The following is a 25,650-nucleotide window of genomic DNA, read 5'->3' on the forward strand; positions in this document are numbered from 1 at the left end:
GGCATACAACAAAAAACGTTATATCGACGGATCGATTTGAGGTTGATATGCAGATCTAAGCGTTTAAAAGTCCCAAAAAAATATTAACATATATGACTTACTTTCAAGACTGTTTTGGCTGAAACCCTTTCGGGGTCCGTGCGACTTACAACATTCACCACATTTGGGGTATCCCCAAGGGTTAAGTGGGGGATGAGGCAAAAACTAACTCAGACCCACTCAAGTGTGTGTACATGTGACCCTGATTTTGTGTTCTTAGTCCCCAGTTCTATTCCACTGCTGGTGTCAACGACTAACCTGTCGTCGACCTCCATCGCTGCGGTGTGGCAGCCTCCTCTCGAGGCCAACGGGGAGATTACAGAATATTTTCTCACATTGTCCGGCCCAGGGGACTCAAATGCCATTCACACCCCCAACAGTTCGTTCACGTTCACTAACCTACTTCCATACACCGCTTATAATCTGACCATTAGCGCTTCAACACGTAAAGGCTTCGGGCCCGCCCTGGTGCTGATGCTGCATACCGATGAAGGAGGTAAGTAAGTGTGTGCACCATTACCGTGCACGCGCGTCAGATGTCTCCTTCATCTTCCACCCTTTGTGTTCCAGGCCCTTCGTCCCCTCCTCGTAAGCTGACTATTTTCAACCACACAGCCGCCTCTGTGTGGCTGAGCTGGGAGCCTCCCCTGGAGCCCAACGGAGTGGTGATACAGTACGGCTTGAGGATCCGAAACCTCATCACACACGCCGTCACACACCGGGTACCGTCAATTTCACACGCCGGAAGCTAGTCCGGAATAACAACAATTTAAGCGCACTCGGAGATCCACTCAGCAAAAGTACACACCTGTCACACGGATTGCTAGCTCTAATTTCACACTCCAGATGCGCCTCGGGAGTTAACATTATATTCACTCAGACGTGCACATATGCGAGATGATATATTAAGATACTATCAGGACTGGATTATATTATCTTCCATGTGTCATATTTTTATTTTAGATGTGTGTTTTTTTTCTGTTAGAATTCATCCGGTCCATCAACCACAGCGTACATATCTGACTTCAAGCCTCATCGTACCTATGAGATCAGTGTTTACGCTTACACCCGAGTGGGCCACGGGAACCAGTTTAGCATCCCAGTGACCTTCACCACTAACGAGTCAGGTAAAGAATACACAAGCGGGTTCATGCAAATTCAGGCAAATAGTTTGCATTTCCGTTTTTAGTTCATTCACTCAACATTAAATACAAATAATTGATACAAAATGTAAACAAATCTTGATTAAACAGGAGTAGAAAGATTTATATACTTAAAAGTAGGATAAAAGTACGCACACAATTTGTTGTTTGAGAAGCAAAAAAAATAATAGTGTTTGGTAATGATGTGCGAATTGACACTTAAATATCAATACTGTTAAATTTGGGGTGCACACAAAAACGATTCACATCCGAATTGCGAATTTTATTAATCCCGGATCTAAATCAATTCATAATTTTTAAATATCGATTTATTTTTTTCGCAATGAATTATTTGGTAAAATAATTAATTATAATGAAAGTTTTTCAAAACAGCTTAGAAAAGCTTCTTTTGGTTGCTTGGCGATGGCCTAAAACAGAGATGGGCAAATATTTTGACTCGGGCCACATTGAGAGAAAAAATGTGTCTGGGGGGCCAATGTGTATGTGTGTATTAACTATATATACACATTTAGCTCTAAAAATCTGCTGGACAGTATGTGAGTTTGGGTCCCTTTTTTTCAGGAACACGAATACCAAAAGTCACAATGGTAGAATGCTAAAAAAGTTATGACAGATGACCTCAAAAAAACGGATTGGAATTTAAATTTGTTTTACTGAATGGGAGAGCCAAAATGTACATTAAAATAAAGAAAGTGGGATTTACAATTTTAAGTATGAACAATAAAACACTGAATATTAACATATGAACATCGCTCCTCTTTTACTTCTCAGACCAGCTCCTCGATAGACATGTTTTATAATCAAGCAAAACACAAAAAAAATGTAACGAACAGCAAAATATGAATGCAAAGTGTAATAAACACCTACAATATGATATATTATCACTTTTACGCAGAAATTTGTTGTAAAAATTTGCTTCCGCATCTGTTCCTGACACATGCGTTTCGGGCTGGCTGCTCTGAAAACAAACCCCGCCCACTCTGCTTTGTTTCTGGTCTGAACTGCTGTGACGTAGATCACCGTAATAACTCATATAACACCCAAAAGTGCAGATTTCAACCAATGAAATACTTTCTATAGTTCAAGGTCATTTGAAAACAGCACTACACATTATAATGGCGGCTATAGTTTTGATGTTAAAGGCTTAATAAAATTATGTACAACGTCCGGCGGACCGCATTAAAAATCTTAATGGGCCGCATGTGTCCCGCGGGTCGTATTTTGCCCAGTTCTTTGCCTAAAACGTCTTTTAAAAATAGATTCCTATTAAAATAGGTGTGTTTATATATTAATGTATAATTTTAAGCTGTAGAGGGGGACGACTGTATTAGATTAATACAATTAAAGGTGCTGTTTGCAACTTCCTCACAGTAACATTGTTCAAAACAAAGAAACGCTATGTTACCTTTAGTAGTTTAACAGAACACATTTGTTTGACAACGGTCTATATTTTTTCACAGTTACAAAGTTTATGTAATAAAACATTTTAACCGGCCCGAAAAAAATGATTGGTGTTTACGGCTGTCACTCACCCGGTCTCGTCAACACGTACGCACAGGGAGCTTGTGCACACATACAAAAGCAGTCCAAGAGAAGCAACAAACAATTTGGAGTCATGTTGTTGTTATGATAGAATACACATTCATTGACAGCTAATGCTAGCTATCCAAATTGCTATTATTAGCTAACAACACCCAAAAGCTAATGCGCCTGTTACGTACGTACGCAATTACGTCATTATGTACGAGAAGCCGTAAGAGGGCGGGATATACTGTGTAAAATACATCGTAAAGTTGGCGCCCTGTCAGCATCTGTGTAAATGTTGCAAACAGTCTTTTTAATGATTATTCAAATTTGTAAATATATACTACCGTAAAAAAATCTTGCAATGAATAGCAACAATTGACTTGGGAGTGACATACACGAGCAATGCTAGCTGATTAGCTGACATTAACATGCTAATGCTAACGTTATCTAGTAATATAAGTCACAATTCTGGCATTTCTTAGTCGTAAGGGGTATTGTAATAGGTCTGTCTTGTTCCCAATTATTCTGAGGTAAAAACAGTTGGTGACTTCCTGAGTGAGTGCTAAAAAAAACTAGTTCCTAATATGCTAAGATAAGCCCAATTGGCAATTAATTTTGACTCTTCTCCCCTCTCACAGTGGACAGAGTGCTTCAGCAGATTAGTCACTACCTTTTTGTTTCCACAGTGTCAGAAGCTGTTGGGAACCTGTCGTGTTTCGGGATCAGCTGGGATTCCATTCAGCTTTCTTGGCAACCTCCAGCCAACCCCAACGGACAGATCCTCTTTTATGAGATTCTAATGGAGATGGACTTGCAGGACGACACACACCAGGTCCTCACACCCGAATACACACTGACTGGACTGTCGCCAGAGCAGGAGTATGTACTCAGCGTGGCCGCAGTCAACTCTGCAGGGGCAGGAGACCAAATAAACTGTTCTGCTTCTACTCTTTCTGAGTCAGGTACACCCTTTTAGAGAATTCTACAGTTGGTTAGTTTTTTCTTCATCCCTCACTTAAAGCGTGAGTGAAGAATGCACTGCCAACCTGATAAGTCAGATAGAGATGATACAGTATTATCTGCTTACCTACCGTACAACAGGCCCAGATTTTTGACACACCTTTGCCTCATTCAATGCGTTTTCTTTATTTTCATGACTATTTAGATCAGGGGTGGGCAATTAATTTTTACCGGGGGCCGCATGAGCAACCCGAGCACTGCTGGAGGGCCACATCGACAATATTTCAATTAAATTTTGCTCAATATTATTTTTGATGTATACCGTAAGATACATAATAATTATAATAATAATAATTAATAATAATAGTAATACTTCAACATAGTGTGTGTAACAGCATTCCATGACTAATATAAATAAATTAACATTAATAATAAATGACAGTAAAATAAGCACACGTATGACTGAGGAGTCATAGTGTAACTTTGTGTGGTGTTTGAGTTGTCCGACTTTTTGTTGGCCATAAACGCACCAGTGGTTTAGTGCTATGCGTGTTGGTGACAGATGACAAGTTGGTTTTGGCCTGGTTTGATCGGCAGAAAATTACTAGTTTTTCGAGATAGAAGTGTTTTACTTATGTTTTTGGTGTGGTTATGTCCGAATATAAACAGTTTTGCTCAATAAAGTGATCGATATAATTCCTGTCCTCGAAGCATCCGGATAGACGTTACAATAATTGAACGGTGTTCAATTGAACGGTGTTGACGAACACCGTTAGGGCCGCTTGTTGTCACTGTCACTCAAAGTTGCATTGCAAAATTACATAGAATAAATATGTTTATTTTGTTTAGAATTCAGATGGGATTTGATTTGGTGCGGGGCATATATTTGCTGCGCGCAGCAGACGCTTGAGCAGTGCGCAATTGCGCAGGCACGCACCTTAGAAGGAACGTTGCATGGCAGTCCATGTCTTGTTGAAAACACGCCATTCTTCATCAACTTTTCTCTTTTTAGCGCCTCGGGTGTAAACCGTGCATCACTTGTCGCTGCATGTGCACCTTCACTCGCAGGTTACACACGGACACACGCCCATAAATAATACTTTTCAAAATAAAAGCAGCACAGTTGTATTGCGCGCACGACATAGATGTTTTTTCAACTTTATTTTGTAATTAATGATTGCAGCTGTTCACATTCACTCACAATCACGCACACGCATACGTCCACACGGAAGTAATACAAATAACGATTTTCAAAACAAAAGCAGCACTGTTGTATTGCACACTCGACATAGATACTTTTTAAAATTTATTTTGTAGATTATAATTGGCCTCACGCGGGCCGGACAGGGACGCACAAAGGGCCGGATGCGGCCCGCGAGCCGCAGAATGCCCAGGTCTGATTTAGATTGTAGATTGTCACTGAAGGCATCAAAACTCTGAATGAACACATGTGGAGTTATGTACTTAACAAAAAAAGGGGAAATAACTGAAATCATGTTTTATAGTTTCTTCAAAATAGCCACCCTTTGCTCTGATTACTTTTTCGCACGCTCTTGGCATTCTGTCGATGAGCTTCAAGAGGTAGTAGCCTGAAATGGTTTTCACTTCACAGGTGTGCTTAAAGCTCATCGAGAGATTGCCAAGAGTGTGTGAAAAAGTAATCAGAGCAAAGCGTGGCTATTTTAAAGAAACTAGAACACAAAACATGTTTTCAGTTATTTCACCTTTTTTTGTTAAGTACATAACCCCACATGTGTTCATTCATAGTTTTGATGCCTTCAGTGACAATCTACAATGTAAATAGTCATGAAAATTTTAAAAAACGCATTGAATGAGAAGGTGTGTCCAAACTTTTGGCCTGTACTGTATGCTACCTGGTGGTTGTTTGAGCATACTGCAGCTTGTCCTGGATCGTCCCACTCCTTAATGATTCAGTCACACGCAGGATTCTCACAGGAATGAGGCAGAAGTACAACCTTACCTACTGTATGATTATCTTTTATAGATTTAATCCTCCTTGTCTCTTTTTGCAGTCCCATCGGCCCCTCGTTTCGTCACCATCTCTCAAGTCACCCTCAACAATGTGACGCTCCAGTGGGGTGCCCCCCTCTCCATCCCAGGACTGCTGAGAGAATACCACATCCTTGCACAGCTCCTCTCCACCAGCTGCGCAGCGGACTTCTTTACCACCGCACAGCCATCCCCGGAAGAAGAACCAGGCTCAGACTGTGTGGAATCCTCTATCACAATGTCGATTAACGCTTCAGAAGAGGATCTCGGTGTCACAGTCCATCCTCTGGCTAAATACAGACACTACCGCTTCAAATTGGCCGCAGTGACTAATGCAGGCGTTGGTGAATACACAGCATGGAGTTATGCACGCACCCTGGCTGGCAGTAAGAACATTGCAATAATCTTATCATGTTTTATTGGTTGTGTAGTCGGAGCCATATTGTGTGCCACTGAGGTCCGCACACTGAAAGATCAAAGCATGCGGGGGCCATTTTGATTTTGTTCATTTTCAAAACTATTACAAGGTATAGATGATTTTTTACCGAAGGGCTCCCCTCAAGTTTGGTCCCAGGACATACATTTTTTTTTAAATAAAATTTTTTATAAACTTTTTTTCAATGCTTAGATCAAGTTAAGATCTCAAGTTTTAATTTGTTTTATGTTGTATTTCCTTTTTGTAAAAGAAAACCCTGTTTTTATAGCAAAAAGAAAAAAATATGCAACATTTCCCCCCCACATCCCAAAAAATTCAAAGTGGAATATTTGATTTAATTGGAGCCCCAACTAGGTAAATAATTCATAACAATATTGATTTCCATTCATTATTATTTTATAGCAATGAGTTTAAAAAAAAAATCCCACTAAAATTGTCAGGGATCTAAAAGGGTCCCATTCGTAAGTGTTTAGTGTTAATCTTCAATGCTTAAATCCGTAGATCAATTTCAGATCTATCCGTCGGTTATATGTTGTTGTTGTTTTTTTTTAATGTATTTTTGTTTGTTTGTTTTATGCCGTTTTTGTCATAGAAAATTATTTTTTTTGGTGGGACAAAAACACAAAATTAAAGTTGAATAATTGATATAAAGTAATTTTTGCCCTAACTAGGTAAATAATTCATAACTATATTAATTTTGATTCATTATTTTTAGCACTGACAGTTTTAAAAAAGATATCCCACTAAAATCCTCAGGGATCGAAAAGGGTACCAGTCATAAAAGTGTTAAGTAGTAGTGTTTACTTTCAATGCTTTAAACTCTAGATTAACTTTAGATCTATCCATCAATTATGTTTTTATACATTTAAAAAAAAATAAAAAATAAAATTTGTTTTTTTTATGCCTTTTTTTCAAAGACTACTTTGTTTTTATATTGCAAGCACACAAAATATGCAATATTTTCCCAAAAAATATTTCAAAGTGGAATATTTGACGTTAGGTATTTGTAGGTTCACAGCTCAATCATTCATAACATTGTTTTTTATTCATTATGAGTTTTTGAGCAATGACGGATTTCAAGAAAAAAACAGCCATGGCAACTTTGTGCTATTAGAGTCAACATTGCAACTTTGTTTTGTTACATTTCACCTATATGTTATTTTATTCCACTTTTTATGTTTTTTGTAATAGTATTTTTAGAATGTGCCGCAGTACGGGAAAAAATTAGCTGAAATAGCCCCGGGGCCGCACTTTGGACACCTCTGCTGTAAGCTTTACTCTTACAGGACATTTCATTAGGTACAATTACACATAATAAAAATCATACATTTGCAAAGATGATGCTCAGTTTTGAGCTATTACAAAAAAGGCATAAACACAAAGAGTTGTAATGTTTTTTCCTCAGTGTAATGAGCTTAGAGTCACTAGAAAAAAGTGCTATATAAATATAACTCATTATTATTATCGTTATTCCACAGACCCAGACGCCCCTCCACATGACCTCAGGGTGACTTCAACCTCGAGCAGCCTTCGTATAGCGTGGGACCCTCCAGCTATTATCTCAGGACCAACATCCTATCTTGTGGAGGTCGTTTCTTTGAATCATGTCCACCAATGAAGCGGCCATTTTTATTTAATATATTTCCATCTGCTCTCTTCTGTTAGGTGGATGGTCTTGGTTTGAATTACTCTACAGTCAGGGCTCCCGGGGAGTTGACGACTGTGGTTGTGACTAATTTGACTGCGTTCTCACGTTATTCTGTGACTATTACTGCTTTCACTGGCTCAGTGGAGCACGCCTCAAAGGACGGCAAAGCTATTGGGCCCATTCTGTTTCTAACGCTGGAGGAAGGTAAGTGGAAAAGTTGCTAATAGACCAAAAATCTACATTTCTTTGCAAGTAAAAAAAAACCAGTAAGGAACTGCCACAGGCACTACACCCAAGAAACCCTCTTTAAAAGTCTGCAAAGGTGTCAAATATTCTGATATAAGGTAATATAGTCTACATCCATCCATCCAACCATCCATTTTCTACCGCTTGTCCCTTTCGGGGGTGCGGGGGGTGCTGGAGACTATCTAAAGGCAAATGGGATAATGTAGACGAGTATTTGGGAGTAAAATATGGGGACTAACGCTAAGAAAACATCAAAATATATTTTGTATTCTGTAAACTGAGGATAATGATTGTAATCCTTCCATCCATCGTTTTATACCTAAAGCTAATGCGCTGGGTACACTCTAGACTAGAGATCGACCGATCTGAGTTTTTCAGGGCCGATACGGATTATTAGTGGTCAAGGTGGCCGATAACTGATATTTGGAGCCGATATTCATTTGCAGTAAAAGTCCGCTAAACGTGAATAGTATGTAAACAGTAGACAGCTGGAAAAGGCTTTAAATTGTTTTTTCATCATTATTTTTTAGAAAATGTCGGACCAGTAGCAACATAATGTTTAATGTGGCGCTAATGTTGTGGTTAATTTAACACCAAAGAAAATCAGATGATATCACAAACACCAATATTACGTGTGTCTTAGAGGGGCATTGACATTTGCATTTCAAAATATGGGATTTTTCTTCATCGCAATAACTTACACGCTAATCAATTTTATAAAACATATGGATTTAATACATTGTAAAGTTTCCCCGTGAGGAACCCTCAAATATTTGTTGGTTGGTTGGAAGGTTGAAATGTATTAGCGGGGGAAGTGGGCTGGGAGGATGGCTGTCTGAGCCGCAGCTTAACAGATAGGATCACTGGTTATTACTACTAACTTACTCTCTACTTATCAAAATGTTCTTATTTTTTTTATTACTAAATTATTACTTCAGGGTCGCATGTTTGTGCGCGGATCGTTTCTCCAAGATGCAGACGGAACTCCGGAGACAGCGTGCGGGTAGGACGATAATTTATTTTCTATAAATCAGTCCATAATTTAAAAATTCCAGAAAAATACAAACAAACACAAGAAGTGCATGCTGATTGCATGGGGAGCTAAGGCATAACACTAGCACTGGAAAGTTAACATAAACAGGAATCAAAGGAGTACCAATGTAACTTGTTGTAGGAGCAAACAAAACAGCCAGACCGAGTGTGGCGAAAGGCAGGAATAAATAGCTCTCTGATTAGTGCCCGGGAGCAGGTGAGCGTCCCAAACACTAATCAGAGGCAGGTGAAAATAATCAGCACCCATGGCAACCAAGAAACACAAACCCAGGGGAGCTTAAACAGAACTAAGAGAGTCTTAAACTAAAACAAAACATGATTCGGGCAACGGATCATCACACTAAATACTTATGTCATATGTGTATATATTATATCTGCTGGTGTATTTATGTTGTAGTGGTACAAAAAACAATAAATAAATATTGTCTGATATCGGTAAAAAAACGGCGATAACGATATACGTCAAAATGCCAAATATCTGCGCCGATAATCGGTCGATCGCTACCCTAGACTGGTCGCCATCCCATCGCTGATCATTTTAATCAAGGCTTTCATTATTGTTTACCAGAAAAAAACAAAGAGGTTTAATGTAATTATATTGAAGATAATGAAGGAGGTACCATGTATTGTTTTAAATATATGTTATGCCACACAATTCAAACGCAAAGGTGGATGATAAACATGCTTTATCAGTATCATACACTATCATGCTTCAAACCCCGCTTCGAAAAGCTGTGCTCTACAAAACGTGCTCATTGTAGCCATTTAATCCTGAATTCCTCATTTTGATAAAAATAAATCAGCACAAATTGTTTTATACATTTTTGTTTTGTAGGTTAAAGTGTTTTATATACTGTGCTTTTTATGTAATGTCGCTGATCAATTTGAATGTATTATTTATTGAGTTTAATTTCTTTTTCCAGTATCAAATGGTTCAAGTCGGTCAAGAGGTTTTTATAGTTGAAATGAGGATTTTTTATTTATTTATTTCAGACAAATTGATGCACTTTAAATCTTTTCTATTGCAGACTAAAAACAATTTTAATAAAGTTATTTGATGTAAATTCATCTATATATTTTTCTTTTTTGTTTTCTATAATATTAATAAGATCCAATGTTTCCAGAGGTGTACTTAAATAATTTATAGACAAATGATAATATTTATAGTTGTGGGGGTGCGAAATGTTTTATTTTTATGGTGGGTGTAAGTGAAAATAATTACAAAGCACTGGGTTAACATAATTCAGTATTTCAGAAAAAATTAAAGGCCTACTGAAACCCATTACTACCGACCACACAGTCTGATAGTTTATATATCAATGATGAAATCTTAACATTGCAACACATGCCAATACGGCCGGGTTAACTTATAAAGTGCAATTTTAAATTTCCCAGCAAACTTCCGGCTGAAAACGTTTCGATATGATGACGTTTGCGCGTGACGTCAACTGTTGAAGCGGAAGTATTCGGAGCCCATTGAATCCAATACAAAAAGCTCTGTTTTCATCTCAAAATTCCACAGTATTCTGGACATCTGTGTTGGTGAATCTTTTGCAATTTGTTTAATGAACAATGGAGACTGCAAAGAAGAAAGTTGTAGGTGGGATCGGTGTATTAGCGGCGAACTACAGCAACACAACCAGGAGGACTTTCAGATGGATAGCAGACGCGCTAGCCGAACGACCTCACCTTGACTTCCTCCATCTCCGGGCCGCCGACCGCATCGGTGATCGGGTGAAGTCCTTCGTCGTACCGTCGATCGCTGGAACGCAGGTGAGCACGGGTCGTGATGAGCAGATGAGAGCTGGCGTAGGTGCAGAGCTAATGTTTTTAGCATAGCTCTGTCGAGGTTCCGTAGCTAAGTTAGCTTCAATGGCGTCGTTAGCAACAGCATTGCTAAGCTTCGCCAAGCTGGAAAGCATTAACCGTGTAGTTACATGTCCAGAGTTTGGTAGTATTGTTGATCTTTTGTCTATCCTTCCAGTCAGAGGCGTATTTGTTTTGTTTCTATATGCAGTTAAGCCCGATGCTATCACGTTAGCTCAGTAGCTAAAGTGCTTCACCGATGTATTGTCGTGGAGATAAAAGTCACTGTGAATGTCCATTTCGCGTTCTCAACTCTCATTTTCAAGAGGATATAGTATCTGAGGTGGTTTAAAATACAAATCCGTGAAAAATAGAAAAAGGAGAGAGTGTGGAATCCAATGAACCCTTGTACCTAAGTTACGGTCAGAGCGAAAAAAGATACGTCCTGCACTGCACGCTAGTCTTTCACTTTCACGTTCCTCATCCACAAATCTTTCATCCTCGCTCAAATGAATGGGGTAATCGTCGCTTTCTCGGTCCAAATCTCTCTCGCTGCATTGAAAACAATAGGAAAATGTGAGCAGCCCTTCTTCCTGTGACGTCACGCTACTTCCGGTAGGGGCAAGGCTTTTTTTTATCCGAGACCAAAAGTTGCGAACTTTATCGTCTTGTTCTATACTAAATCCTTTCAGCAAAAATATGGCAATATCGCAAAATGATCAAGTATGACACATAGAATGGATCTGCTGTCCCCGTTTAAATTAAAAAAATTCATTTCAGTAGGCCTTAGAGCATTACAATTAGGAAATATATACAGTAAGTATAACCTGAAATGTCTATATAGATGTATGCATTTGAGTTTGAGTAAAAAAAAATAAAAGGTCAGTAATGGCTTCTTTCTCATCTCTCTTTCTTTGTCATCTATGCTTTCTTATCTGTCCTCAGAGCCGAAAGATCCACCAAAAAACGTGGTCGTTTCTGTCATCCCGGATGAGGTAAACCGGGTAAAGGTTACTTTCACCCCGCCGGAGGAGCCTAACGGGCAAATCACGTCCTACTTTGTGTACATCTTTGAAAAAGAGCTCCTAGTGAGGAACATCAGTCTTAATACCACCCAAAACGAAGACAGCATGCTGAGTGCCGTCATAGATGGCCTGAAAGGTGGTCATGACTACAGTATTCAGGTAAAGGACACAAACAGGCTTTTCTTTGCTTTTTGACCCATAATGTGTCCTTTTCTTTATTCTTCTCTGTGTTTTTCTGTAGATTTCAGCAAAGAATGGTGCTGGTAAGAGTCCACCCAGCCCGCATGTCCAGATAACGACTGGAATCAAAGGTACTGTGTTCCTACACACTGTATAATATCACTAAGTCATAGCACAACATTGTTCTTACAATCAACTGCAATTTTACTGGCCAAAAAAAGAACATGCAAGCCTGAGCGTGTCTACTTCTGTGTGCTTGTAAGAAGATTGCACTCTTTCTCTCTGTGTGTTGCCATGTTGAATCATGTAACGCAGCAGTAACGCACATCACATATTCCATTAAAAAATGTTTTGGGGGGGGGAAATCATTTAAATGTTGTGTTTTTTCCATAAAATCAGGGTTTTCACAAAAAAAGGGCAATGACATAAAAACATGTTTTACTATCGACAGACCTAAAGTAGATCTAGAGATTTAAGTGTTAAATTAAAAAAAATATATAAATACGATGATTTCTGAGATGACCGAGAAGTCTGCTCAGGCTTTGTTGACTGGTGTGCACGTAATCACCTGTACTTGAGCACCAGTAAAACAAAACAACTTGTGATTGACCAGAGATAGACTTAATAAACTGATTAAGAGAGCTGACTCCGTTCTATGCTGCCCACTTTTTGTTGTAATTTATCTTCTATCTATAGATATTTAATGAGCAATATGTAATATGTATTACTATTTTTTTGTTTTTCCATTAAGCTTTACTTCTGTTACTGTATGTAAAAACATGCACTGCAACAATTTAATTTCCCCATTGTCAGATAAATAAAAGTCTACCCTATCCTATCTAAATACAGTAATATATGACTTTTTAACGTTTTTATGACTGAGACCCTTCCCGCCCCCTAAGGACCAAACTTGAGGGAAGCCCTAAATGTTAAAAAATATCTATGAATTTTATTGGTTTTGAATATTAGAAATATCAAAATGCAATGCTTTGATTTTTTTAGTGTGCGTCCCTCAATAGAAAAAAAATTGGAAACCCCGGCTCTGGGAGCTGTACTTGTAACAATAATTTGGTGATAATGCTTGCAAAATCTTCACACTCATGTAGCTACATTAGGTCACCGAAATATTAGAAACGCCTCTCTGTATGATAGAGTACAGGTCTACAAAAACTACAGCTGCAACATGATATTAATTCAATGTTGATGCCATTACTATACATGTCAACATGTGACCCAAAAATATGGGAAATTTCTCGGGAAAATTGAAGAACGCAGACCTCCGCCAGGCCCTAACCTGACTCTTGCCAGATCCTTGTAGTTCGCTGAGCTCCACACAAGGATCTGGGCTCGAAGGCATTGCAAACCCCTTCCAGATAGCAAAAAATAATGAACCAATCAGGATCGCCGGGCGGGATTTCACAGATGTGACGTAGCGCCGAAGCGACTGTTTGATTCAAACAACAATAGCGGCACGCAGCCCTCGCTGCGTCGTGCGCTGACATTGATTCTGCTATTGCAACTGTTTTGTCAAATCTATCGAATATTAATTCTTTAAAAGATGAACAGAGAACGGTTTTGAAGGCATTTATTGGTGACAAGGATGTTTTGGCTCTTCTTCCAACCGGGTTTGGATTTCCCAGCATCGCTCTACAGCGTCACGGGTTGATTTCCATATGAGTGGTTGAATTAGCACGTCATTCAAGATAACGGACAAGTGGTTTATCCAATCACATACAATTATTTTTTTTTACAAGGCCCCACCTTCTGAAATACATCTCCTATTGAGAACTCCCAGATCCTGGTGTGGAGCTCAGTGAACTACGAGGATCTGTTGAGAGTCAGGTTAGCTAGGCCCGACCTCCAAATAGTAAAAAAAAGTTCTAAATCCAGACGGTGATTTCGTAAAAGGATGTCGTTGTGGTTTGTGAAGCCCTTTGAGGCACTTGAGATTAAGGGTTATATAAATAAATGTTGATAGATTGATTGGTTGATATCAAATTGATATCAATAAATCTAAAACTGGTAGCTTTTTTCGATGAAGCAGTTCATTTCGACAGAACACCTTATCGCCTCCAAAATCGAATCACTTGTTCTTTATCCCGTTTCTGACATTTCATGAAAGTCTAATCAAAATCCACCCATAACTTTTTGAACTATCTGTAGCGGAATTAAATAAACAAAGTGAAGCCTCTTGTGAGTCATCCACTATCTTTGGATTTTTTTTTGTTCATGGAAATTAATATTTTGGGAAATTTTTAATAACGGGAACACACCGGGAAAAAAGGACAAAACACGGGAGTTTCCCAGGGAAAATGGTAACATGACCACAATTTAAAACACCTGCAGAGCAGCCATGGCTTCTGTAAAACTGCATGTTGGAATTTCCAGAGAAATTGCATAATTTCAGAACAACTTTGGAAAAGGATTAAGATTGATATGTAATTTAATGTTATGTTTAAAATGCATTTGTACAAATAAAAAATCTCCTCTACAAATAAATATCTCACCCTAACTGGAAACCTGGTACTCTCTGCAGTTGAGCATGTGAGTAAAGTTGTGGTAGTTAGTATGTGTGCGTGTACCTCATTATTATGATATTTGTGTGCTGCAGCCCCGGCCAAGCCCACCCAAAGACCCCAGGCGGTGCTCGGCCATAGAGGGGTTGCCATGGTTACCCACAGGAGTATTACCATCCGAATGCCTGCGTGTTTCTATAGTGACGACAATGGGCCAATCGCAAGAATTCAGGTCATCGTGGCTGAGTCAGGGGGTATGATTCTAGAAAAATATTGACGACGCTCACCAAGAGTCGCAGTCTGTGTTGAGCTTGATGAACACATACAGTATGAAAAATGGCAGAATTTTAGTGTCAGCACAAATGTGACTCAATGTGCCCATTTTTCCGTCCTTCGTGCCACAGTGAAGGACATTTTAAACCTGAGCAACTGGAGGAGTGCCTTCTTCGAGCGTCCCATCCCGTACATTACTGACCAGGGCTTCCCCAACCCGCCATGTTCAGGGGACACGAGGGAGGCACGCGGTGTGCCTGGAAACGAGCGTCCATTGCTTAGACGCAAACACACGACGGCGGCCAGCTACGTGATAGGAGCACATGACGAGTGTGTGCAGGAGAACGACACTGACACTTTGTGTAACGGACCTCTGAAGGCTAAAACTGTTTACGTGTGCGTGCACCATCGCTTCAACAAAGTAAATTGCTACAATATATGTTCTAACATGTTCATTGTATCCAACAGGTTTAAGTTCAGAGCGACTAACATCATTGGACAATACACTGACTCGGAGTACTCGGACCATATTAGAACTGCAGGTATGTATATAGTCGACATTATTACATTATGATTTCCCGTTTATTTAGTCTGCTATTTTTCTCACTGTAGTTGACGGACTGTTGACCAGAGACGAACAGATCATTATAGGTGTACTCCTCTCCTTTTTCTTGGTCGTGCTACTGATCGTCATCATCTGTGCGTCTGTCAAGTAAGATGAGAATACTTTGTTGCTGTTCACTCAGGAACTAATCAAAGCACTCTGTGTAAAAATCAGGAAGATAAGAAGGCCGAATACCATAAAAAGATTTATAAACCATAAGTAGAACCTTAAAATTGACCCTGAAACACACGGGGAGCCAATGCAGAGACTTTACAACTGGTGTAACGTGAGTCTGCCTTCTGGTCTTTGTCATGACATGTGCCGCTGAATTTTGGAGTGATTGCAAAAGTGTAATAACCTTTTTAGGAAGAACAGAAAGCAGGGCGTTAAAATAATCTATACAACTTGTAATAAAAGCATGCATTAGCGTCTCCGTGTTGCCCAGTTTAACAGGAAAAACCTTGTCAAATTATATCAAATCATGTGTTAAATCACAAAGATACTCATCTAGACTTCGATCAGGCTGATTACAAAAATAAATACTAACCAAATATTCTGCAAAATAATTTACTCAAAAAAACCAGATGAAAAATAAATTTACCTACAATTACGCAGTGCTAAAATAAATCCATCCATCCATCCATTTTCTACCGCTTGTCCCGTTCGGGGTCGCAGCGGTGCTGGAGCCTATCTCAGCTGCATTCGGGCGGATGGCGGGGTACACCCTGCACAAGTCGCCATCTCATCGACATTCTAACTTAAAATAATAATAAAGAATATGTTTCTTAGATAAACTGTCAATGAAATGAAAGTGCAAATGAAAATACAGCTTCTCCACTTTAGTCATCATTTTTGCGCTCAAAAACTTCTCTATGAATTTAGCTTCAGGCTTCTTCTGTTTGTTTGATATCGTCATTACTGCAACAAGTGGTGAAAAAGTGTATTACAACTGAGTGCGGACCAACAGATATTTTTGTTGACTTTGTTTTTTACAAAAAATACATTATTGAAAAAAAAATTCTGTACTTCATTAACATGCATCTAATCCTTACAAAGCACGCCCCCTTCAAGCCGGGCGCTTATACTTAAGCAGGTTATGCCCCTCCCACTTCTGATATCAAAGTTCCGTCCCTTGGGTGTGTGCTAGTACGTGTGTTAACCTTACTCCCTGATGCTTTAACAGTCGCGTTAGATAACGAGATGACAGCTCGGGCTTTTGGCTTGTCGCCTAGCGCGCGCCTCTTAAATGTGTGGACGCCAGTTCGATCCCCAAGCAATGTGAAGTGTGCGGATCCTGATTTCCTCTCAGAATGTGGGGATGTGTAGTGTGCAAAGTTGGTTTGCGCCATGACCACTGATTCAAAACGGAACATAATGTACTCTGAAATAATAATGAGAATAGTTATACAGTGGTTTGATCATTACTGCTTGACATGTGTTGACATGTTTGTCAGGGTCCACCAGCGCAAGAAGGAGGGTGGAACGTATTCCCCCAGACAAGCGGAGATCATCGAGACCAAGTGTAAACTGGATCAGCTAATCGCTGTGGCAGATTTGGAGCTGAAACAAGAGAAACTCAACCGGTTGGTGTATTGCAAAAGATTGTGTATTACGTTGTAATAATCAGCGTAGTATGTTCTGCGTGTACATGAAAACAAACACACGAAATGCTATTAAACGCTATCAAGTTTAGTACACAGGTGTCAAACTGAAGGCCTGTTATTACATTATTTTATTTGGCCCTCGAAATAATATATGTGTCAATCAAGTACTTTATCTCTTCTTACTAAATGTATTTGTTCTTTCTATTTTGACTGAAAAATATACAAGTACTCCATGCAATCGCATATTTTTTCAACTTAGATATCTAATAATGCAACAAATATATTATACATTCAAACCATTTTTTTGTTAAAATAAAAATAACGACTTTTTACCTGCTCGACTTATGTTTTCAAATGAAGTTTTCCATCAAATTGTACACTGTAGAAACGACAATGAATTTGACGGGAAAATTGTGAAATGTACTGGGGGTTTTTTCAGCATTTTACTGTAAATGGAAGAAGTACCGATGTTTGTGGACTATAAAATTCTGGCAACTTAGCTGCTAGTTTTTACTGTTAAAACTGTGGTACCATTTTGCCTTTTACTGTAATACACGGTAAAATCTACAGTTGTTTTTACAATTAAAAAGAACAGGCAGCTCAGAATTTTACCGTAAGAAAGCAGTTTTCTATTTAGAGTACCAAAAAAATGTTTAAACATTTTTTACAGTAAAATTCTGGCAACTGAGCTGTATTTTTTACTGTAAAAAATAACGATACTGTTTTCACATTTACAGTAACATGCTGTAAAAAACAACATATATTTTACAATAAAATTATTGCGACTGAGCTGCCAGTTTTTTTTACTGTAAAATCTACAATAGTTTTTTTTACAGTAAAACAAACTGGCAGCTCAGATTTGACCATAACATTTTTTTTTAATTATTTACAGTACCAAAACATTTTGATTTTTAATTTTTACAATTAAATTCTGGCAATTGAACTGCAAGTCGTTTACTGTAAAAAAATAAAATAAAACAGCGATAGTGTTTTTACGTTTACAGTAATATGCTGTAAAAAACAATGTAAATTGAATGTATGGCAACTGAGCTGCCAGTTTTTTTTTACTGTAAAATAACAGAAGTTTATTTTAAATCTAATACATTTTTAAAAAAAATCTAATAAACAAATGCACAGGAGATGGTGTAATAATATAATCCACTATTAGAAGGGGCCCTCTGAAGTCAGACATAACTTAGATGTGGCCCTCAAGGAAAACGAGTGTGACACCCCTGCTTTAGGAGATTACAAGCTTGTATGTGGCTGCACCAGATATGTTTTTAAATTGGAATGCAACAGGAGAGAAAATGTGTTTGCAGCTGCCTAGAAGACGTACGCTTTTGTCGGTGCAAAATCATCTCTTGTTGAAGAGTTTGTGCCAAAATAGAAGTGGCAGCTTCGAAACTACGACTCGTCATTGTGACTTTATACTTTCTTCTCTGGAGACATGCTGTCTGCAACCATTTCTGCTGACAAATGTGCTCTTTTTTATTAGCTTAAAATACTATATATATATATATATATATATATATATATATATATATATATATATATATATATATATATATATATATATATATATATATATATACACATATAAAAAGGCATCGATCTTTGAATACATTTGATCATTTATTCCTTGTGTAATCACATTTTTCAGCAAAGTCACGATCATGGCTGCTTTTCTTAAGGAGAGCACATCAGGAAATATGTGCTTTGTTGTTTCCTTTTTCATAATTTACAGCAGCAGACCAGCCAGTAAAAAAACTAAATGTGTTCTCATCAGTTTCCCTCTGAGCCAATGCCATCACCCACACAGCCAAATTAAAAGCACCCTAAAATAGCGAGGCTCCTGTAGGTGTAAAAATTGCCTTTTATATGAAGAACTGAAGTCAAGCCTGTAAATAAAAGTGCTTCAGTACCTTTTCAGCTGTCTTTTACACTTGAATGTGTATAACATCATTACTTTAGAGAATATATGGCTGATTCATTAAATATTTAAGATGCCAGTCCTTAATATGCAGTTCTATAAGCTCCTGGTAAAAGAGCGATCCACTCTTTTTATATCATTCTTTCGAAGAGCAAACATTTTTGCATTGCCTTAAGCTGCTCCTGTGTTTAACAGTACATGCCTTTGTTTGAAATGCTGCCTCTACTATGGCCACAATAACTCCATGACTCAGACGGAGAAATCATTATTACACACTTATGAGTGAAATAACATATTGCATTCACGTAATCACATGTCATTTGGAAGACATTTAGGCCTGTTTGTGCTTTTCTTTTCTCCCCACAGGTATTCTTCCTTCTTCTTTAGGCGAAAGGAGATATACGTCATCCAGTAAGTGTTCTTTATGCAATTTATTTTCATTTTCATGTCTATATTGTGCACCTTTTTCCTTCCACTATCGCTAGCTAATACATAAGCTTTGCACTCCACCGGGAGGCGCCTTTTTTAATTTGTTTATGCACTCGCTATCTCCAGCCGCTTGAAAGGCTAAATGGTTTTAGAGGGCAGGAAGAGGGAAACCTTATCATTGAATGGGTTCAGAATTGCAAAAAAAACACCGGGTCGAGTGGATTAACCTTTGCAAATGATTCCAATCCACACATAAATAAAGTATTGATTAAGCAAACAATGCAAATAATTATCTTATCTATAATTATCTGCAGTGCTCACATGTAGAAAAATAAACTGATTGCCATTTTTATTTTGCCTGCTAACTCTTGTCTATTTTGGTCCAGACTCCTGAGCTACAGGAAATCACTCAAGTAAGTCATCCAGCATAAATTATGTATAAATATGTATAAATAATATGCTGACAGTGGCTGCGGAATACAATGTGAATGTTCAACGCTGCTTGGCGCTACGTTGTTGCACATACGTTTCATTAGAGACACATTGGATGAGAATATTTTGCCACAAATATGAGCACATTTAAAGCCCACCCTTCGTTATTTTCCTGTGCCAGGCCCATAAACAAGAAGTCCTTCCTCCAGCATGTAGAGGATCTGTGCAGTAATGACAATGCCAAATTCCAGGAGGAATTCTCTGTAAGCAAACTTGACCCTTTCCAAAGTCCTTTTATCGTTTAAGTGAATCAAATATGCGGCAACATATCTCCCCAGGAGCTCCCCAAACTGCTGCATGACCTGGCCACCACTGATGCCGACCTGCCCTGGAACAAATCCAAGAACCGTTTCCCCAATATAAAACCTTGTGAGTAAACACGACGGTTGGTCGGCTTGCATGCTGAGTTAGACAGGGAAATGAGTTCATTTGACTACTCAAGGACACACTTGTGTGTCCAAGAAGAGATACAAGGGAACTGGGCCCTTTTGAATAGGGATATTTGTGGGAGTGAGGTCATTTAAAGAAACATTTTTAAACAGAACCAATTTCATTGCCATCATATTGTTTTTGTGAATGCTGAAACACCGTCATTGAAGAATGGGTGCCGAATTTGGTACTTTTATAGGTACTGACCTAGCAGGCACAAGACATTAAAACAACGTTGAGAACTTGTTGAATTAGATCCTGACGTTGAGCAACTCAAACATAATGTTGAAACAACATGCTTTTAATGACATTTAAAGGCCTACTGAAACCCACTACTACCGACCACGCAGTCTGATAGTTTATACATCAATGATGAAATCTTAACATTGCAACACATGCCAATACGGCCGGGTTAGATTAGTAAAGTGCAATTTTAAATTTCCCGCGAAATATCCTGCAGAAAACGTCTCGGTATGATGACCTTTGCGCGTGACGTCACGGATTGTAGCGGACATTTTGGGACAGCATTGTGGCCAGCTATCATGTCGTCTGTTTTCATCGCAAAATTCCACAGTATTCTGGACATCTGTGTTGGTGAATCTTTTGCAATTTGTTTAATGAACAATGAAGACAGCAAAGAAGAAAGCTGTAGGTGGGAAGCGGTGTATTAGCGGCCGGCTGCAGCAACACAAACACGTAGCCGGTGTTTCATTGTTTACATTCCCGAAATATGACAGTCAAGCTTTACCATTGGCCTGTGGAGAACTGGGACAACAGAGACTCTTACCAGGAGGACTTTGAGTTGGATACGCGCTCCCGTGAGTACGCAGCTGCGGCTTCCAAACATTTGATCGCTTGCCCGTACGTGCGTGCCACTATGTGCATGTCACGTACGTAATTTTGGGGAAATATATGTGCTGTATGAACTTTGCGGAGGTACTTTGGGCTGTGGGATTGAGTGTGTTGTGCGGGTGTTTGATTTGTATTGGTGGGTTATATGGACGGGAGGGGGGAGGTGTTTGTTATGCGGATTAATTTGTGGCATATTAAATATAAGCCTGGTTGTGTTGTGGCTAATAGAGTATATATATGTCTTGTGTTTATTTACTGTTTTAGTCATTCCCAGCTGAATATCAGGTCCCACCCGCCTCTCACTGCATATTCCCTATCTGAATCGCTTCCACTGCCCTCTAGTCCTTCACTCTCACTTTCCTCACCCACAAATCTTTCATCCTCGCTCAAATTAATGGGGAAATCGTCGCTTTCTCTGTCCGAATCGCTCTCGCTGCTGGTGGCCATGATTGTAAACAATGTGCAGATGTGAGGAGCTCCACAACCTGTGACGTCACGCTACTTCCGGTACAGGCAAGGCTTTTTTATCTGCGACCAAAAGTTGCAAACTTTATCGTCAATGTTCTCTACTAAATCCTTTCAGCAAAAATATGGCAATATCGCGAAATGATCAAGTATGACACATCGAATGGACCTGCTATCCCCGTTTGAATAAGAAAATCTCATTTCAGTAGGCCTTTAATCAATGTTGGGATCTGACATTGATTTGACCATTGAATTTTGGTCATTTCACAAATACAACGTTGAAACAACTTATTTTTTGAAACGTTTATTCAATGCCAGGTTGAGACATTGATTTGAGCATTGAAATTTGGTCATTTTCCAACCAATATTCTACAACACAAATACATTGAAACAGCATGCTTTATGACGACATGTATTCAATGTTAAAGTTAAAGTACCAATGATTGTCACACACACTAGGTGTGGCTAAATTATTCTCTGCATTTGACTCATCACCCGTTATCAACCCCTGGGAGGTGAGGGGAGCAGCGAGCAGCGAGCAGCAGCGGTGTCCGCGCCCGGGATTCATTTTTGGTGATTCAACCCCCAATTCCAACCCTTGATGCTGAGTGTCAAGCAGGAAGGTAATGGGTTCCATTTTTATAGTCTTTGGTATGACTCGGCCGGGGTTTGAACTCACAACCTACAGATTTTAAGGTCAGGTTGTGACGTTGATTTGACCATTGAAATGTGGTAATTTCCCAACTAACAACATGGATCCAACGTTGTCTCAATTTACAAATACAACTATTTTGCAACGTTGTTTCAAAGTCAGTTTTAAAGGATATGTACGTATAATCAAAGTTGTATCAATGTCTTGTGCCTGCTGGGGACCGATCAGATACCAATTCACGTAAAATCAAACAATACCATATTTCGATACCTTTGTTGCACGTGACGTCAGGTCCAGTTGCAGACTTGGCACCAGCTCAAGCACTTTTGGTGAGCAAACAGGCTTATTCATAGCCGACTGCCTCTAGGTAATGATGCAATTGTCCATGCCAACAAAGCAAGCATGCCTGAGAGAAAGCTAAGAACTTTCAGTTTTGGTTGATTTTGGCGGCGCCAGTGGGACAAAGCGGTAGTGTTTTGCCAGAAGACCACATTTCGCATAAGGACGAGCGCATAGAGCATCAAACTGACATAATGTCCACTGTAATATTTTCACAAATTATACGTCTCTAATAGCGATGCTGATGTTAATAAAGCAGATACTATCAATATATGATCTTGAAATGCACTACAAACATGACTCTGCTACCAAGAATGTATCGGGCGGATGCAGGTCAGGAGCAAAGAAAGACCGGCGGGAGAGTTTTTTCCAATGAAGTGGTGTGGAACTGCGAACTATCAAGCTGATGCAGTTTTATTGCTACCACGCACATTTCTGATAGCTAACATTAGCATGATCATTTTGATTTGCGCATCGAAAGTCACTTACTAGTTTAACTTTTTATTTTTTTTCTCCTCAGACAAAACTTTTCGTTTCTTTGGTTGTTCTGGAGCTTTGGCCATGATAGCAGCAATTGCACGTGGGCTTTCTACTGCTTCTTTTCTGGCGGCACGCTGACGTTCGCATCGACTTCTGTCTTTTTAACGAAAGGGAGTGACGTATGCCGTAAAGCAAGTCATCACATTTGTAGTTTTTTGGGTGACAGGAACCTCAAAGTCGCTAAGTGCTAGTAAAAGAGATACGGACCCCCTCAGGCCATGACAAAAGTTTCATTCAGCTAGTTGTAAGTTGATGTATCATTCAATAAGCTATGAAAATATTTTATGAAGGTTGAAAAGTTACTTAGAGCTGCTTTAACCGTAATACTCCACTTTCCAAAATGTGGGAGGTCTATGCTAATTTGCATGAGATAAGATAAGATAGGATAGATTTGCATTAATCCCACACTGGGGAAATTATGTGGTTGCAGTGCAGATTTTCACATACAGTAACAAAAGTAAAACATAATGGAAAACTGAAAATTAGTACTAAATAATTCATATTGCGCACTAAACGATTGCATTATGTATAGATAAACACCCGTATAGCACACAGTTTTTCACACCGAGAAATAAAGCAGATCACAGTAATCACATACTGGTATGCCATATACATGATATTAAGTAGCATTAGCGATTTTACATGGCGATTTTAACACCTCCAAAATTGGTAGCAAAAACTACAGCTAAGATGTATGTTACAATCAAACAGCTGGTGTATAATAAGTGCAATAGTTATGATACAAATACACAGTCAACTTAATGGCAAAGACTACTCCTGAGCAACACACCGAGAGCAAACTAAAATTAAAAGTACAAAAGTACCAAAAATGTGTACCCTTAAGTACTGGTATCGATTACCATCTACTGAGAATCAGTATCTTACCGGCTAAAATATGAAAGGCACCCACGCCCTTTTAGTAAGGTTGCTGTGTCAAAAATAAATATGTTTCCTGTTATATGTCATTACATTGAGTACGTTTAATTCTGCATATTCGTGTTCAAAAAAACCAAGTGTGCAGATTGTCTGGGACATGCTCAAGCATTTAGACACATCCTAAGTTGATTGGCAATATGACTATGGCACCCAATGATTGGATGATTCAACCTAATGAGCACATGGTCAAATCAGCAGACAACCAAAAGGGACAATGGTACTGATTTACAGTGAACAACTCATTCCAGGAGTGTCAAATTCATTTTAGCTCAGGGGCCACAGGGAGGAAGATCTATTAATTCCCAAGTGGGCTGGACTGGTAAACTCATGGCATGAAAACTGAAAAACAAAGACAACTTCAGATTGTTTTCTTTGTTGAAAAATCGAACAAGCACATTCTGAAAATATACAAATTATAACAGGATTTTTACACTAACATGTTGCGGTTAATAGTATTTTAAATTCATTTGTCGTTACTTATAAATGATAAGTGATTATGTTCATCATAATAATAGGTGGGATTGAGTCTGGCAGAGTTTTAAAATGCTCCCTTTGGTGTTAATTTTTAATCTATTAGAAGATGAAATTAATAATATCAATATCAAATTACAGGATGTAATTAATGTGATTTACTCATCTTCCTCAACTGATGTGCTAACGTCATGTGGTTTATTCTATACGTATGTAGCATCATCTACAACAAAACTTGTGAATTTGGACTCATTTCATTAATCACACGTGAAAGGAATATACATTTTCATCATATTTAGGTGCACCCAGAAAATGTGTCCCCAGTTATAAGTACAACACGAAATGTACAGATTATCAAAAGTATTTATTTGGGTATAAACATCACAGGTTACATGACCAACAACATCTTTGACAATCAAGGCATGAACACCGAAGGACTTAAGTGTGTGTGTGCGTGTGCCGGCAGAGCAGCGCATACAGAGGACAGTTGAACTTGTCGTTGTTCTAGTTTTAGCTTGTTAATATAGTTGATCCATCACCTCCTTGGTATGGTTGTTTGGTATACAGTACTGTTAAAGGCCTACTGAAACCCACTACTACTGACCACGCAGTCTGATAGTTTATATATCAATGATGAAATCTTAACATTGCAACACATGCCAATACGGCCGGGTTAACTTATAAAGTGCAATTTTAAATTTCCCGCCATATGTATGATGACGTATGCGTGTGACGTCAATGGTTGATACGGAAGTATTCGGACCCATTGAATCCAATACAAAAAGCTCTGTTTTCATCCCAAAATTCCACAGTATTCTGGACATCTGTGTTGGTGAATCTTTTGCAATTTGTTTAATGAACAATGGAGACTGCAAAGAAGAAAGTTGTAGGTGGGATCGGTGTATTAGCGGCAGACTACAGCAACACAACCAGGAGGACTTTGAGATGGATAGCAGACGCGCTACCATGAGTACAGCTTTGGCTTCCAAACTTTTGATCGCTTGCCCGTACGTGCGTGTCGCTAT

The 25,650-nt window shown here is 38.8% G+C and overlaps 1 protein-coding gene across 1 annotated transcript in view; it reads left to right on the forward strand.

The window, feature by feature from the left end:
* ptprq (protein tyrosine phosphatase receptor type Q) overlaps positions 1–25,650 on the forward strand; it is a 78,886-nt gene that overhangs the window by 37,451 nt on the left and 15,785 nt on the right. Inside the window, exons 22-39 of the mRNA XM_062040875.1 lie at positions 260–535; positions 610–761; positions 1,025–1,166; positions 3,416–3,691; positions 5,723–6,085; positions 7,614–7,723; positions 7,801–7,987; positions 11,834–12,072; positions 12,155–12,224; positions 14,705–14,863; positions 15,014–15,278; positions 15,351–15,424; positions 15,495–15,594; positions 16,941–17,069; positions 19,387–19,431; positions 19,836–19,862; positions 20,063–20,144; positions 20,220–20,310. Of these exons, the coding sequence (XP_061896859.1) occupies positions 260–535; positions 610–761; positions 1,025–1,166; positions 3,416–3,691; positions 5,723–6,085; positions 7,614–7,723; positions 7,801–7,987; positions 11,834–12,072; positions 12,155–12,224; positions 14,705–14,863; positions 15,014–15,278; positions 15,351–15,424; positions 15,495–15,594; positions 16,941–17,069; positions 19,387–19,431; positions 19,836–19,862; positions 20,063–20,144; positions 20,220–20,310 (2,787 nt within the window). The remainder of the gene's footprint in view (positions 1–259; positions 536–609; positions 762–1,024; positions 1,167–3,415; positions 3,692–5,722; positions 6,086–7,613; positions 7,724–7,800; positions 7,988–11,833; positions 12,073–12,154; positions 12,225–14,704; positions 14,864–15,013; positions 15,279–15,350; positions 15,425–15,494; positions 15,595–16,940; positions 17,070–19,386; positions 19,432–19,835; positions 19,863–20,062; positions 20,145–20,219; positions 20,311–25,650) is intronic.

The sequence above is a fragment of the Entelurus aequoreus genome, linkage group LG03 (genome assembly GCF_033978785.1).
Source record: "Entelurus aequoreus isolate RoL-2023_Sb linkage group LG03, RoL_Eaeq_v1.1, whole genome shotgun sequence".
In the NCBI taxonomy this organism is placed as follows: domain Eukaryota; kingdom Metazoa; phylum Chordata; class Actinopteri; order Syngnathiformes; family Syngnathidae; genus Entelurus; species Entelurus aequoreus.